General features: G+C 44.9%; 1 protein-coding gene across 7 annotated transcripts in view; it reads right to left on the bottom strand.

Annotated features, from left to right (window-relative positions):
* The window catches only part of LYRM4 (LYR motif containing 4), a 267,655-nt gene that overhangs the window by 137,559 nt on the left and 117,769 nt on the right, over positions 1-12,327 (bottom strand). The window contains exon 3 of one of the 7 annotated variants that reach the window (XM_036091314.2): positions 2,310-2,375. The exons of the other annotated variants lie outside the window; for them this stretch is intronic. Within the exon in view, the coding sequence (XP_035947207.1) occupies positions 2,325-2,375 (51 nt within the window). The 3' untranslated portion in view covers positions 2,310-2,324. Of the gene's footprint in view, positions 1-2,309; positions 2,376-12,327 lie in introns of those variants that run through there. 7 annotated transcript variants of the gene reach the window in all.

The following is a 12,327-nucleotide window of genomic DNA, read 5'->3' on the forward strand; positions in this document are numbered from 1 at the left end:
TTTGTGTGGACACATGTTCTCAGCTCTCTGGAGCACGTAGCTAGGGGTGGGGCTGCTGTCGCACAGTGCTGCTTCTTTATAAGGCCAAAGTAGAACTGCTGCTGCCAGGATCTGTCGGGAGAGCACCAGACCAGCAGAAACCAAATGCCTGGGGTTGGCTCCACTCCGTGACAGCCTTGAAAAGCTGTTCAAGTTTGCAGTTTGTAATCTTGCTGTGTGGATGTATCTTCTTTGAGTGCCTTCTTATATGGACTCTAGTGAGCTTTATTGTTGACTTTGCGACCTGGCTGGTGATAGTCCTCTGTATGCCCACCTCTACTTAAAATCACCTTCCTTGGATGATGCTTATTTTAATATTCTGCATCCAGTGTCCTGTTATTCTATCTGTAGAATTAGAACTACTCAATTGTTTGTTGACCTCCTCTCAGAAAAGACAGAATTCCTGCTCTCTTCTGGGTATCTCCCTCCATTCTAGTCACCAACTGGAGTAAGAGTTGATAGGCTTTGTCCTTGCTAGTTGCCTGAGGAGCACCGACCAAATTCTCTTCATCAGAATGTAGTTTTTAACGCAAAAAAATTTTTTTAAAAATTGAAGTATAGTTGACATATAATGTTACATTAGTTTCAGGTAAATAGTACAGTGATTTGACAACTCTATATATTATGCTATGCTCAGCTAACTGTCCCCATACAATGCTATTATAATACCACTGACTATGTTCCCTATGTGGTATCTTTTTTTTTAAGATTTCATTTATTTATTTGAGACAGAGAGTGAAAGCAAGAGAGAGCATGAGCAGGGGAGAGGCAGAGGGAGAAGCACACTCCCGCTGAGCAGGGAGCCCGATGTGGGACTTGATCCCAGGACCCTGGGACCATGACCTGAGCCAAAGGCAGATGCTTAACTGACTGAGCCACCCAGGCGCCCCTCCTACGTGGTATCTTTCATCCCTGTGACTTATTCATTCCACAGCCAGAAGCCTGTACCTCCCACTCCCCTTTACCCATTTTGCTCCCCTCCCCTCTGGCAATCACCAGTTTGTTTTCTGTATTTATGGATATATTTCTGTTTTTTGGGTCTGTTTTGTTTTTTAAATTCCATTAACATTTTTATTTTTATTTTTTAAATTTTATTTTATTATGTTAGTCACCATACACTACATCATTAGTTTTTGATGTAGTGTTTCATGATTCATTGTTTGCATTCCATTAAAATTTTTAAATAAATGTAATCCTATGGTATTTGTCTTTGTCTTATTTCACTTAGCACGATACCCTCTAGGTCTAACCATGTTCTCGCAAATGGCAAGATCTCCTTTCTTTTTTTTTTTTTAAATTTTTTTATTTATTCATTTGCGAGAGAGACGGAGAGAGAACAAGCAGAGGGAGAGGCAGAGGGAGAGGGAGAAGCAGGCTTCTTGCTGAGCAAGGAGCCCGATGCGGGACTCGATCCCAGGACCCTGGGATCATGACCTGAGCCGAAGGCAGACGCTTAACCATCTGAGCCACCCAGGCGCCCTCATTTCTTTTTTATAGATGAGTAATATTACATTGTATATACACATCTTTATCTGTCTATCAGTGAATACTCAGGTTGTTTCCATATCTTGGCTATTGTAAATAATGCTGCAATAAACATAAGGGTGCATATATCTTTTCAAATTAGTGTTTTTGTTTTCTTTGGGTAAATACTCAGTAGTGAAATTACTTGATCATATGGTAGTTTTTAATTGTTTTGAGGAACCTCCACACTGTTTGCCACAGTGGCTGCACTAATTTACATTCCCACTAACACTGCATGAGGGGCCTTCTTCTCCACACGCTCATCAATACCTGTTATTTCTTGTCTCTCTGATACTAGCCATTCCATCAGAATACATTTTTGAAGGAAGATACGGAATATTCCTCCTGCAGGTTTGCAAATTCCAACTTCTATTCTGCTTCTCTTTCTAGCAGCAACTTTTTTTTTTAAGATTTTTTTTTTTTAATTCATTTGAGACACAGAGATAGAGAGAGAGAGAGAGTGCATGAACAGGGGGAGAGGGAGAGGCAGAAGCAGGCTCCCCGCGGAGCCAGGAGCCAGACGTGGGGCTCGATCCCAGGACACTGGGATCATGACCTGAGGCGAAGGCAGACGCTTAACCATCTGAGCCACCCAGGCGCCTCTCTAGCAGCAACTTCTATGAGAGGCTCCAAATTCACATTAGCTGCAGAAAAACAGTCACCTCCTCTGTATAAAATCTGACCTCTGTCATCCGTGTTACTCACATATTTGAGATGGTGCAGACTTAATTTTGCCTTTGGCATGGTAGTGGTTCCACAAGTTACAAAGAGGAAAAACAAGTCTGCCGTCTTCTAGGAGATGAAAAAGGATTCTAAAAAAGATTAATAGATAAGGGGCTCTGAGAAGGTATCATGAAAGTAAATTCCATGAAGACAAAAGAAAAATGCCTGCCACAATTTTATATGTAGAAAAAAATGATGTTAAATACTTTTCCTCAGTTAAAGAATTTGAGTCAGTAGCCAGTGAGAATGAGTATTCTTATGAGTGATTTCCAGACTATGTCACAAAAAGGCTTCTATATTCTGACATTTGTATATTACACACATCCCAAACTCAAAACCCAGGAAAATAACCCCAAGATGCAACAGAAAACAAACCCAGTGACAGATGTGACTTTGGACTTAAGACTGAGGGTAAAAGAGACAAAAATATGAGAAAGGTAAGAACTAGAATTACGAGAAAGGAACAGTTCTTTGGGATTTTTGAATAGAAGCAAGTGCTAGAGATACTTAAGAAAAGTTAAGAGCTACAAATGAGATTAAGCCTTTAGACACAGAAATGCTGCTCTCCACAATCATGCTAATATTCTAAAGTCCGAAAGAAATAGTCTTTTGACAATCAAAGAAAGACTTCGAAGTGGTTGCTCCAGATAAAGCCCCAGAGTTTAATCCCAAAAGAAGAATATTAATATTCTTTGAGCACCTACTAAGTTCCAAGCACTTAATGGAACGGAATGTCATCCTTGTTATTCAATTCTTAGAAAACTGGTATTAAAATCTCTGTTGTAGGGACGAGAAGACAGAGGCCAGGAAAGGCTGGTGAGCTGCAGAGTGGCAACTTAGCCAGGTTGGCCGGATGCCCACGGAGAAAGGGGGTCAAAGTTCAAGCCATCTCGTCCCTGTGCCTCTGTAAACACAGTGAGGGCATCATAAGGAGAACTTTGATCGAGGATATACTTCAAAGTTAGCCAACAGAATATCAAGTTCAACTCACGACACAGGTCACACACTCTATTTACAAAAAATACAAACTGGAGTAGGAGGTTGAAGAGCGTTATGTAAAAATAAATGTTTGGTTTTAAAACAGTAGTGGCTTGCTGGCTTTTGACACTTTTGATGTAACTGTGTTTAGTATTACGCAAGGTATTTTTAAAAACGTAAAATGTAACTAAAACTTGACAAAATTTTAAAAAATGGTGGGAGGAAGGAGAATTTATTAAGTAGATGATGAGTACATCCAAACAATGTATGGCTTTAGCATTCAAAAAGGTCAATATATAGGGGCGACTGGGTGGCTCAGTCGTTAAGTGTCTGCCTTCGGCTCAGGTCATGATCCCAGGGTCCTGGGATCGAGCCCTGCACTGCGCTCCCTGCTCAGCAGGGAATCTGCTTTTCCCTCTCCCTCTGCAGCTCCCCCTGCTTGTGTTCCCTCTCTCGCTGTCTCTCTCTGTCAAATAAATAAAAAAGCAAACAAAAAACCTTGTTGGTCCAAGAACCTCCATGTGTGATCCTGATTACCTCTCGTTAAAATTATTTTGACCTTCCAGGTTTTTGATGTAGAGTTTTCGCTGTCTAAAAAATCTGTGCTTTTATGAAAAGGGACTGAACATTTGTCACATCTGTGGAATTAAAAAGAAGATGGCACCATCACCTAGGGTGCACACATTTACATATTTTTGATCAGCAGGATGATGTCACACAAACAGTAAGGTACGCTGCCTCAGGTGCGAGGATTTTAGCCTGCATCGGCTCCAACCCTGCCCCTTGTGAGGGTTAACTTTATGTCAGTTGGAATGAGCCAAGGGATGCCCACATTAAGCACTATTTCTGGGTATGTCTGTGATGGTATTTCCAGATGAGAGGAGCACTGGAGTTGGTGGGCTCAGTAATGAGAATGCCCTCCCAGTAATTAGGTTTGTGCTCCCCAGGAAGAATTCACCCCGTTCCCTAACTGTTTGAGCTGGGGATGGGATCTCATTTCACCCTCTCCTGTTCTCAGGCCTTCAGACTCGGACTGAATTACATGGCCAGCTTTCTCGGGTCTCCTGCTCAGCCTCCGTAATGATCAGTCAATTCCGCAAAGTAAATCTCCTTTTATATCCAGTGGGTTTGTTCCTCTGTTGATCCCTGACTAATATACCCTCTGTCCTCAGGCACATCGCTTGGCCTCTCTGTGCCTCAGTTTTCTCCGTTGTAAAATGGAGAGTTTGATGATTTCCAAGTCCTATCACAAAGCCACTCTGTGATGCTATAGTTCCACACAAAGGAAAACATTTCAAAGGGCCTCAGGAGGAACTTATAAACACAGGAATCCTATAGACTCAAATGTCCATACAGCAAAGCAGAATCAGTGTGGATAAAGGAACCTCATGTCAAAATAAATAGTAAAATCACGCATTTGAAAGCTGAAAAAGTTTAACCGATACTTAATAGGCCTTTTGTTTTACAGAGCAGGAAACTTTGTTTTTTTAGAGACAGAGAGCGTGCTCGCACAGGGGGTGGGGGGAGAGGGGCAGAGGGAGAGAGAGAATCTTAAGCAGACTCCACGCCTAGCAGAGCCCCACATACGGCTTGATCCATTTCACGACGCTGAGATCGTGACATGAGCAGAAATCAAGAGTCAGATGCTTCACCCACTGAGCCACCCAGGCGGCTCCTGGAGCAGGAAACTAAAACCCAAAGAGCCCAAGCAACGCGTCCAAGGTTTCAAGGCTCATGATCAGGGCTGTCAGAAGTTTTAGAGATCATTTAACTCGGGATTCTCAAGGTGGGGAGGGGAATTAGGGTTTTCGGGGGAAGGGGGGCTTTTATCATCACCCTCTCACTCAGAGTTACTGCTGTAGCAAACCCCACTACCAATGAAGCATGTGTATCAGGCTACTAAAAAATGGAATAATCACTGACTCAGAGCTCAGTGTTTTTGTTTTCCAGGACAGGAAACTGAGACCCAGAGAGACTAAGACCAGGTCAAACCTCAAGTCGGAGAGAGAACCAGAGCTAAAGGCAACCCGCTGACCCACCCATTTGTCCATGACACCTGTCCAGCGTTCCCTGAGGGCCCACAACACGCCACACTCTGTTGCGGGACACGTGTAAGGAAGGAGTTACAATGAAGGAGACAGGTATGGCTGACGTAGTTTCCAAATACATGACTTGATTTCAGTTCCCTCTCCTCGAACCTGGGCAAGTTCTCTGACCACCTTGACTGTATGATACACCTGGGTTAGTAGCAGCGACACGGCATGGCTTCTGAGGCTAAGTCATAAAGGAATCTATCTTCTGCCTGGCTCTCTCCTTTGGGCCTCTTGCCCTTGGAATCCAGCCGCCATGTTGTGAGGAAGCCCAGCGTACATGGCGAGGCCGTGGGTGCGTGTTCTGGTGAGCAGCTCTGCCTTGACAGCCGGTGCCAACCACCAGACAAGTAAGTGAATGAAATGATTCCAGGCCCCCGCTTCTGAGTCCTCTGCCTGAGGTCAAGTCACCGCAGAACATTCTCCGTAAGACACGTGCTGTCTGAGTATCTGAAAATCTCCCACAGAAGCTGGGAGAGGTAGTAAATGGAGACTGCTGCATTAAGCTGCTCAGTTTTGATAATTTAGTATGCAGCAACAGATAAGCAATATGTCCAGTTCTAGAGTTTATAGCCTTCGTTAGATTTCTCGATGCTCCTATCTACTACTTGGCTTTCCGTAGTTCAGAGTGAAAGTGAAAAGCCATCCGCTTTTTAATTTCCCCCTATATTTGAAACATGATCCCCCCCCCCTTTAACTTAGCTTTTGTATTAGGAGATAATGTTACCTGACAACATCCTTTTGGGGGCTACACTCATGCCCAGATTGGAAGAGCCCAGTATGCTTTAGTAACTCTGCCTCTTAATTTCAGTTTTTAGAACGCCCTTGCCTAAAAAGAGCATTGTCATCTCTGGGCATGGCTCCTCAGCTTGCTTGTCTGTCACAGGGTCTCACAGAACAGCTGCGTCATGGAGGCATCAGCGTCCCATGGTCCAGCTGGCACTTCTGTACCCCGGCCCTACCCTGAATCATCAGGTGGCTACAGTTTGGATATTCTCCATCCAGCCTTTCATGAAACTTCCAGGAGCCGAGATGCCAATGTATTGTTTCTGAGCTGGGAAGACATCAATGACGCCATGTCAAGTTCAGAAGGGCTCTGGCCGTAACTCAGCTGTATAATGCTGGTGAGTCACTTGAGAATGCTCAAGTGACATCTGTTTGCGTTCCAAGACCCATGGCTACGTTGGCGGTCTTCAGTTTGATGCCTGGTTGGCACACCCCTGTCTCACAGGATATGATGACCATTTTGAACTGATGTCACAAAGTTACACAACAATTATTCAACTATGTCTTGCATAGGTGACCAAATTTACCTCCTGGCTCTGGGGTCTCATGACCACCTCTGGGGTAAGGTTTCTGTACTGGGAATCATGTGCGCTCATGCTGATTTATGGGCGAGTTTTACTGCTAATAGTAATAATTCCTACTCCTTTGATGTAACATATTGGTGACTGTGACATACAGACATTGAGGGGTAGACAGCTGCGATGATAATAGGGCCCGATCTAAAGATAAACGGAGTACTAAGTCCTTGCCCTTGAGATGTAGGCTGGCTGGGGGACCTCCCAACAGAACCCAAGGTCTCTCTCCGTCCTGTTCTCTCTGTCCTGCCTGAGTTCTAAAGATTACTATGGTTCTCTTTTGCAATCCTTAAAAACATAAGGCATTTCGGTTTGGGTGGGGGCAAATTTTCCCCAGGGGAAAAACCCGAGTGCCAATGGACTATGAAGAGGCTGAAGGGAACTGAAAATAGGAGTCAGATTTCACAGCGTAATAACACATTCGACCAGCAGGTGGCAATAGAGGACTTTGTGAGCAATTCTGGCCGCTGAGTTCTGAAATGCTGGAAGGTAGCTTTTAACGGCTATTGTATAAGTGATTTATGTATTTGGATTCCACTCAATGTTATATATGCATTACTGAATAAAACATTCACAGTGTATTTCCCACCAGCAGCTGAGCTCCAGTTCCAAGCTTCTAAGTCCTAATTCCCAAGGCTCAAAGGAGCCCCTGACATCAAATTGCTTTCCTTCCAGAATAGCCGCGCCATAACCCAGAAAAAGAAATGCTTAGGGAGAGCTGAGAGAGATCTGATGTGACCACATCATCAGAATGGCTTAGCAAGCATGTGTTAGGAAAAGCAAATGTCTGTCAGATGGTGTCCTCAAGGCAAAGCTGTCCAGGGTTTCCTTGAGCTCCCACTGCTATTCCCTGGATTTCCTCACCCTTGTTCTGCTGTGCTCAGCACCACTGAATTGACAGGCTCGGACAAGAGGGGGACTAGCCTCAGCATGGACAAGGAAGAGAAATGGCTTATTTGTCAGAAATATGTCAAGTACATAAAAAAAAGTGGAATTCTCATATAGGGTATTAAGTCATGGTTCTTCCTGTCTTTTCCAGAGAGTCCCAGCTACCCACAGCTTTGGGAACTGGGAAATGTCTTCAGCATCCCAAACAACCCTGAGCTAGAACTGTGTGGAAATGGCAGGCGTGGGGTGCTTGCTCTGAAGACTCCCGGGCCACTGCTGGCCACACCTCTGCAATCCCCTCCCCTGTGGCTTCTCGGCCAGGGCTGCGCTGCCTGACTTCTCAGGCCTCTGAGGTCTGATGTGCTGGCACGTTTTGATGTGCCACTGTAAGTGGGTACGAGCCACGGACCTGCTAGCATAAACCCAAGGTGTCATTTGCCCTGATGGCGTGGCCCCCCGAGAAGGAAATACTTCTCGCCGGGAATGTGTGTGAGAGGCAGAGAGGCGGCCTCTGTCACTGGGCTTCGAGCTGGGACAGGGTTCTGCAGAAAGCGCAGTGGCGCGGGCCAATGCCTGTGGTCAGTGCCACCCTACCATTTCAAGTACACGACCAGCACGTTGGCACCGTGGCTTCACTCACTACTACATCATATTAGCTGAAGTCTGAAGCAAGCTTTTCCTGCTCCTTCTCTTATTTGCCTCTTCTTTTGTCTATTTGAACAGAGGAAAGGAAATGCAGTTAGGGTAAGTGGAGATAATATTATTCTCATTTTGCAGGAGAGGAAAATGAGATTTATAAAGATTAAGAAATGTGCTCAATTTCACACATCTCCTGTGGTGGGGAGCCAGGACTGAAACCCAAAGCCCGTCTGACAATAAAGTCAGCGCTCATCACAGTGATGGTGAGCGCTATGGGTGTGACATTTCTTTGTAACAGCTCAGGCCCTCCTGCCCACAAAGGAAAAACAAGCTTCATCCAAAGGGAAAGCGGTATGATTCTAGTCCTTATGAGGGGGGAAAAAAAAAATCTCAGGAGACATGCTGCCGAGGAGCAGAAAAGAACATTACATGTCCTCACTGCTCATGCATATTGATATGAAGCAGTATAAAATGTCAGTAAGCCACCAGTAGGTCTTTAATAAATACTCACTACATGGGCCCTCATTTATACCCACGGCTCTGATGTGCTGAGAGTACTGCCTGTTAAGTCTCTGTTGCTAGACCAGCCCCTCTCCTGAGCCCCCGACCCAGCACAGTCAATCTTCAATTTACCTCTAGAGTTCACCCATCCTTTTCCATTCCAACGGTCACTCCCCTCCCTCAGCTCTGAAATTCTCTCCTGCTTAGCTTAGCTCTACCTGGACACTCTGCCTCCATTCTCAACACTCTACAATTACTATTTTTCATTACTGCAATCCCTCCAGCACATAAATTTGATATTACCACTTCACTGCTTAAAATATTCTAATATGCTCTCACTGCATATGGGGCTTCTCACACTGCATTCCTACCCGCCCGCCTCATTAGGCTGTGAGAAGCTCCAACACAGGGTATGTCTTCTTCCCCCGTGTGAGGCAGCCTGTAAGCTCCGTGGCTGTTTCGTAGCATCTTCCCCTCATCGGCCCGAATAAACAAATCTCTGTGAAGTAGGGATCCCTGATTGACACCTTGTCCTTAAAGAGCTTAGACCTGACTGGGAAGGAAGAGCAGGCCTGTGCATTCATCTTTCCTCCCATGTCATCTTCTGAGGTGGACACTGTTATTATTAGTGGGAAGACTGGGTCGCACAGAACTGGCAAAGGGAGAGCAGGAGTCAAACCTAAGTGCTTGCCCAATAAATACTCTTAGGCAATACCTGGGGTGCTTGTCAGATGCAGGTGCCCAGGCCCCACGTGTTAAACCCACCGTGGATGAGACCATTGCTTGCCCATCCACAGCCGCCCCTTCTTTGCCTCCTTCCCTCCCAACAAAGCCCCAACTTGTTCAGTCCCCTGTGAGCCTCAGGGGAGGCCGGTCTCTCTCCAGCCCCATGGTGTCCACCTTGATGGATCTAAGCCAATCACTGTGGTCTCAATCTACCTGACGGGTGAACGGCTGGAGGACAACCATGTAACACAACTCTGGTCAATGTGACTAGAAGGGAGGATGGCTGAGGCCTTGTGGAAAAGGTGTCCCTGCTCTTAGGAGAAGACAAGGAGCCAGGGACTTTCTATTTTTTACTGTGGGACATTGTCAAGCTAAAGCTAGGAGGTTTATGGGTCACTGAATTAACCAACCCAGGATTTGTTGTTATAAGAAACAGTCCTAACACATTCTCATGTCAGGGATTTGTAGACCGAGACCACCGAATAGTCATTTTGGACTTTCACCGAAAAATGGAATAGCTTGGGAGAGGACAGTACAGAGATGATGGAATAATCTTGCCACCACTTACTTCTCCTTCCAGAGCATGAGACAAACCCTTATAGCCTTCAAGAAGCCATGATCAGGTATTACTGTGTGGGTTTGAGGTTTATATTTTTAATGATGTTCCTAAGTGGGTTACAGGTAAGCTTTGCTGTGATGTCTGCGTTTGAGGCAGTTGTTTTTTTTTTTTTTTTTAGCAACTTAAATGTTAATTTATGTTCAATGTGAACTCCTTTTTTTTTAAATTTTATTTTATTATGTTAGGTGAACTCATTTTATTATCTTAACAGAACAAGGATATGTGGGATTTCCTTTTCTTTAACCAGAAAGCAAACATATGCAGTCATAGTCTAGCTGACGTCCTAACATTTAAAATTTTTTTTTTAATTTTTTTTTATTTGTGAGAGAGAGAATGAGAGAGAGTACGAGAGGGAGGAGGGTCAGAGGGAGAAGCAGACTCCCTGCTGAGCAGGGAGCCCGATGTGGGATTCGATCCCAGGACTCCAGGATCATGACCTGAGCCGAAGGCAGTCGCTTAACCAACTGAGCCACCCAGGCGCCCCGTCCTAACATTTTAACTTGGATCTGGAGTTAAGTAAAGATGATAATTAAAGTGCTTGGTTAGGCTACCAATGAACAATCACTTCAGGTTTCACCTAAAATGCCAGTAGGCAGAAGCAGGTAAGTGTCCCTTTCCCTGAGAACTGGGGTTTATTGTGAGGTTACGGTTTAAATAGTGGGTTATCAGTGTCCAGAAAATATACTGTCCCAGGTTAAGTAAAAAAAAGTTCTTGGATCTGCTTAACCAAATTTTATACATGTTCATGTGACTACATAAATTTGTTATATTAATATATAACTGCAAATAAATATATTTGGCTGTTTGTCTTATAAACGGACCCCCCCCTTTTTGAAAGATTTTATTTATTTGAGGGAGAGTGAGTGAGAGGGCGAGAGAATCTGAAGCAGACTCCGCACTGAGCACAGAGCCAGACGCAGGGCTTGATCCCACAGCCCGAGAGATCATGACCTGAGCCGAAACCAGGAGTCAGACGCTTAACCGACTGAGCCACCCAGGCGCCCCAAAACGGATCCCTTTTAATCTTTGTTTGAAGGAAGATGGTAAAGAGAGATACAAAATTTCACATAGTCACAAAAGCCTTTAATGCAGAGAAATAGGACTTACTCACTTTCTCTCCCCACTGCCTAAATTCCTTGTGTTAGCAAGTGAAGTTAGGCACCAGTGAACCTGGGTGGGGGCAGGGGGAGAATGGGACACACACAAATTATGTGCTGTTCCACCTCTCCTTTTTCTTGTGCTGCTGCTGAAGCAGCTTCTCCCGCAAGCTCTGGAAGCTCCGGGTCTCATAAATGAGCAGCGCTGATGAAGAGATGATTGCCTGTCTTTTCTTTCGAACAGCTGCTCGGCTGAGGCGGCAGAGCCTCCCTCTCTTGCAGACAGAGCGGCCTGCAGTGGGGAAGCCAGGGCAAGGGGCTTTTCACCGACGCGGAGTCTAAATGCAAGAAACAACCCCTGTCTTCTTACGGTTTCTGGAACGTGCCTGCACTGTTTCTCCACCCTCTCCTTAATGCACCTCTCCTTGTCGCCAGGCCCAGACCAAATGTCACTTGCTCTGAGAAGACACCCTTGACTGGTGTCCCTGGTCACCCCCTTCGGGGCTGTAGCGCTCCCTGTGACAGATTCACCTATGTGCTTATTTAATGTCTGTTGTCTGGATGTGCTGCTTACCCCACGGAGCCCCGCACTGTACAGAGCGGGCATTTATTGGAAACATGAAACCACGAAGAAGAGATGAAGGCCTCCACCAGCCCCAGGCTCTCAGACTTGCAGTGTAATGGCGGGAGGACTCCGAACTCGAGTCCTGCTCTGTGTGTCCATTGGAACTGTGGCCCTGGGTAAGTCACTGTGCCTTCTAAATGGTCTCAAGTACCAAACATGGATGCAAAAGCACGAAAACTGATTAGTCATGATAAAGAGGTTTTTTTTTTTTTAAATGAAAGAAACATTTTCAGACTAGTTGACAGGTGATGACCTTTACTCAGTGGATATGGAGACATGGACACACACACACACACCTCACAGCAACCAAGAAGTCGACTCTTCTAAAACCATGCCAACAATTACTGAAAATGACAGCCTTTCATTTGGAATCATTTTCCATTTTATATGAAATATACATAATGAAATAACTGCTAATTAAACCTATAAATATACATGGAAAGATTACTTTGTCATTTCTAATGTACTTCCAAATATAAAATTAAATATAAGTTTTGGATTTCCTTCAGAACTCAAG

The sequence above is a fragment of the Halichoerus grypus genome, chromosome 9 (genome assembly GCF_964656455.1).
Source record: "Halichoerus grypus chromosome 9, mHalGry1.hap1.1, whole genome shotgun sequence".
In the NCBI taxonomy this organism is placed as follows: domain Eukaryota; kingdom Metazoa; phylum Chordata; class Mammalia; order Carnivora; family Phocidae; genus Halichoerus; species Halichoerus grypus.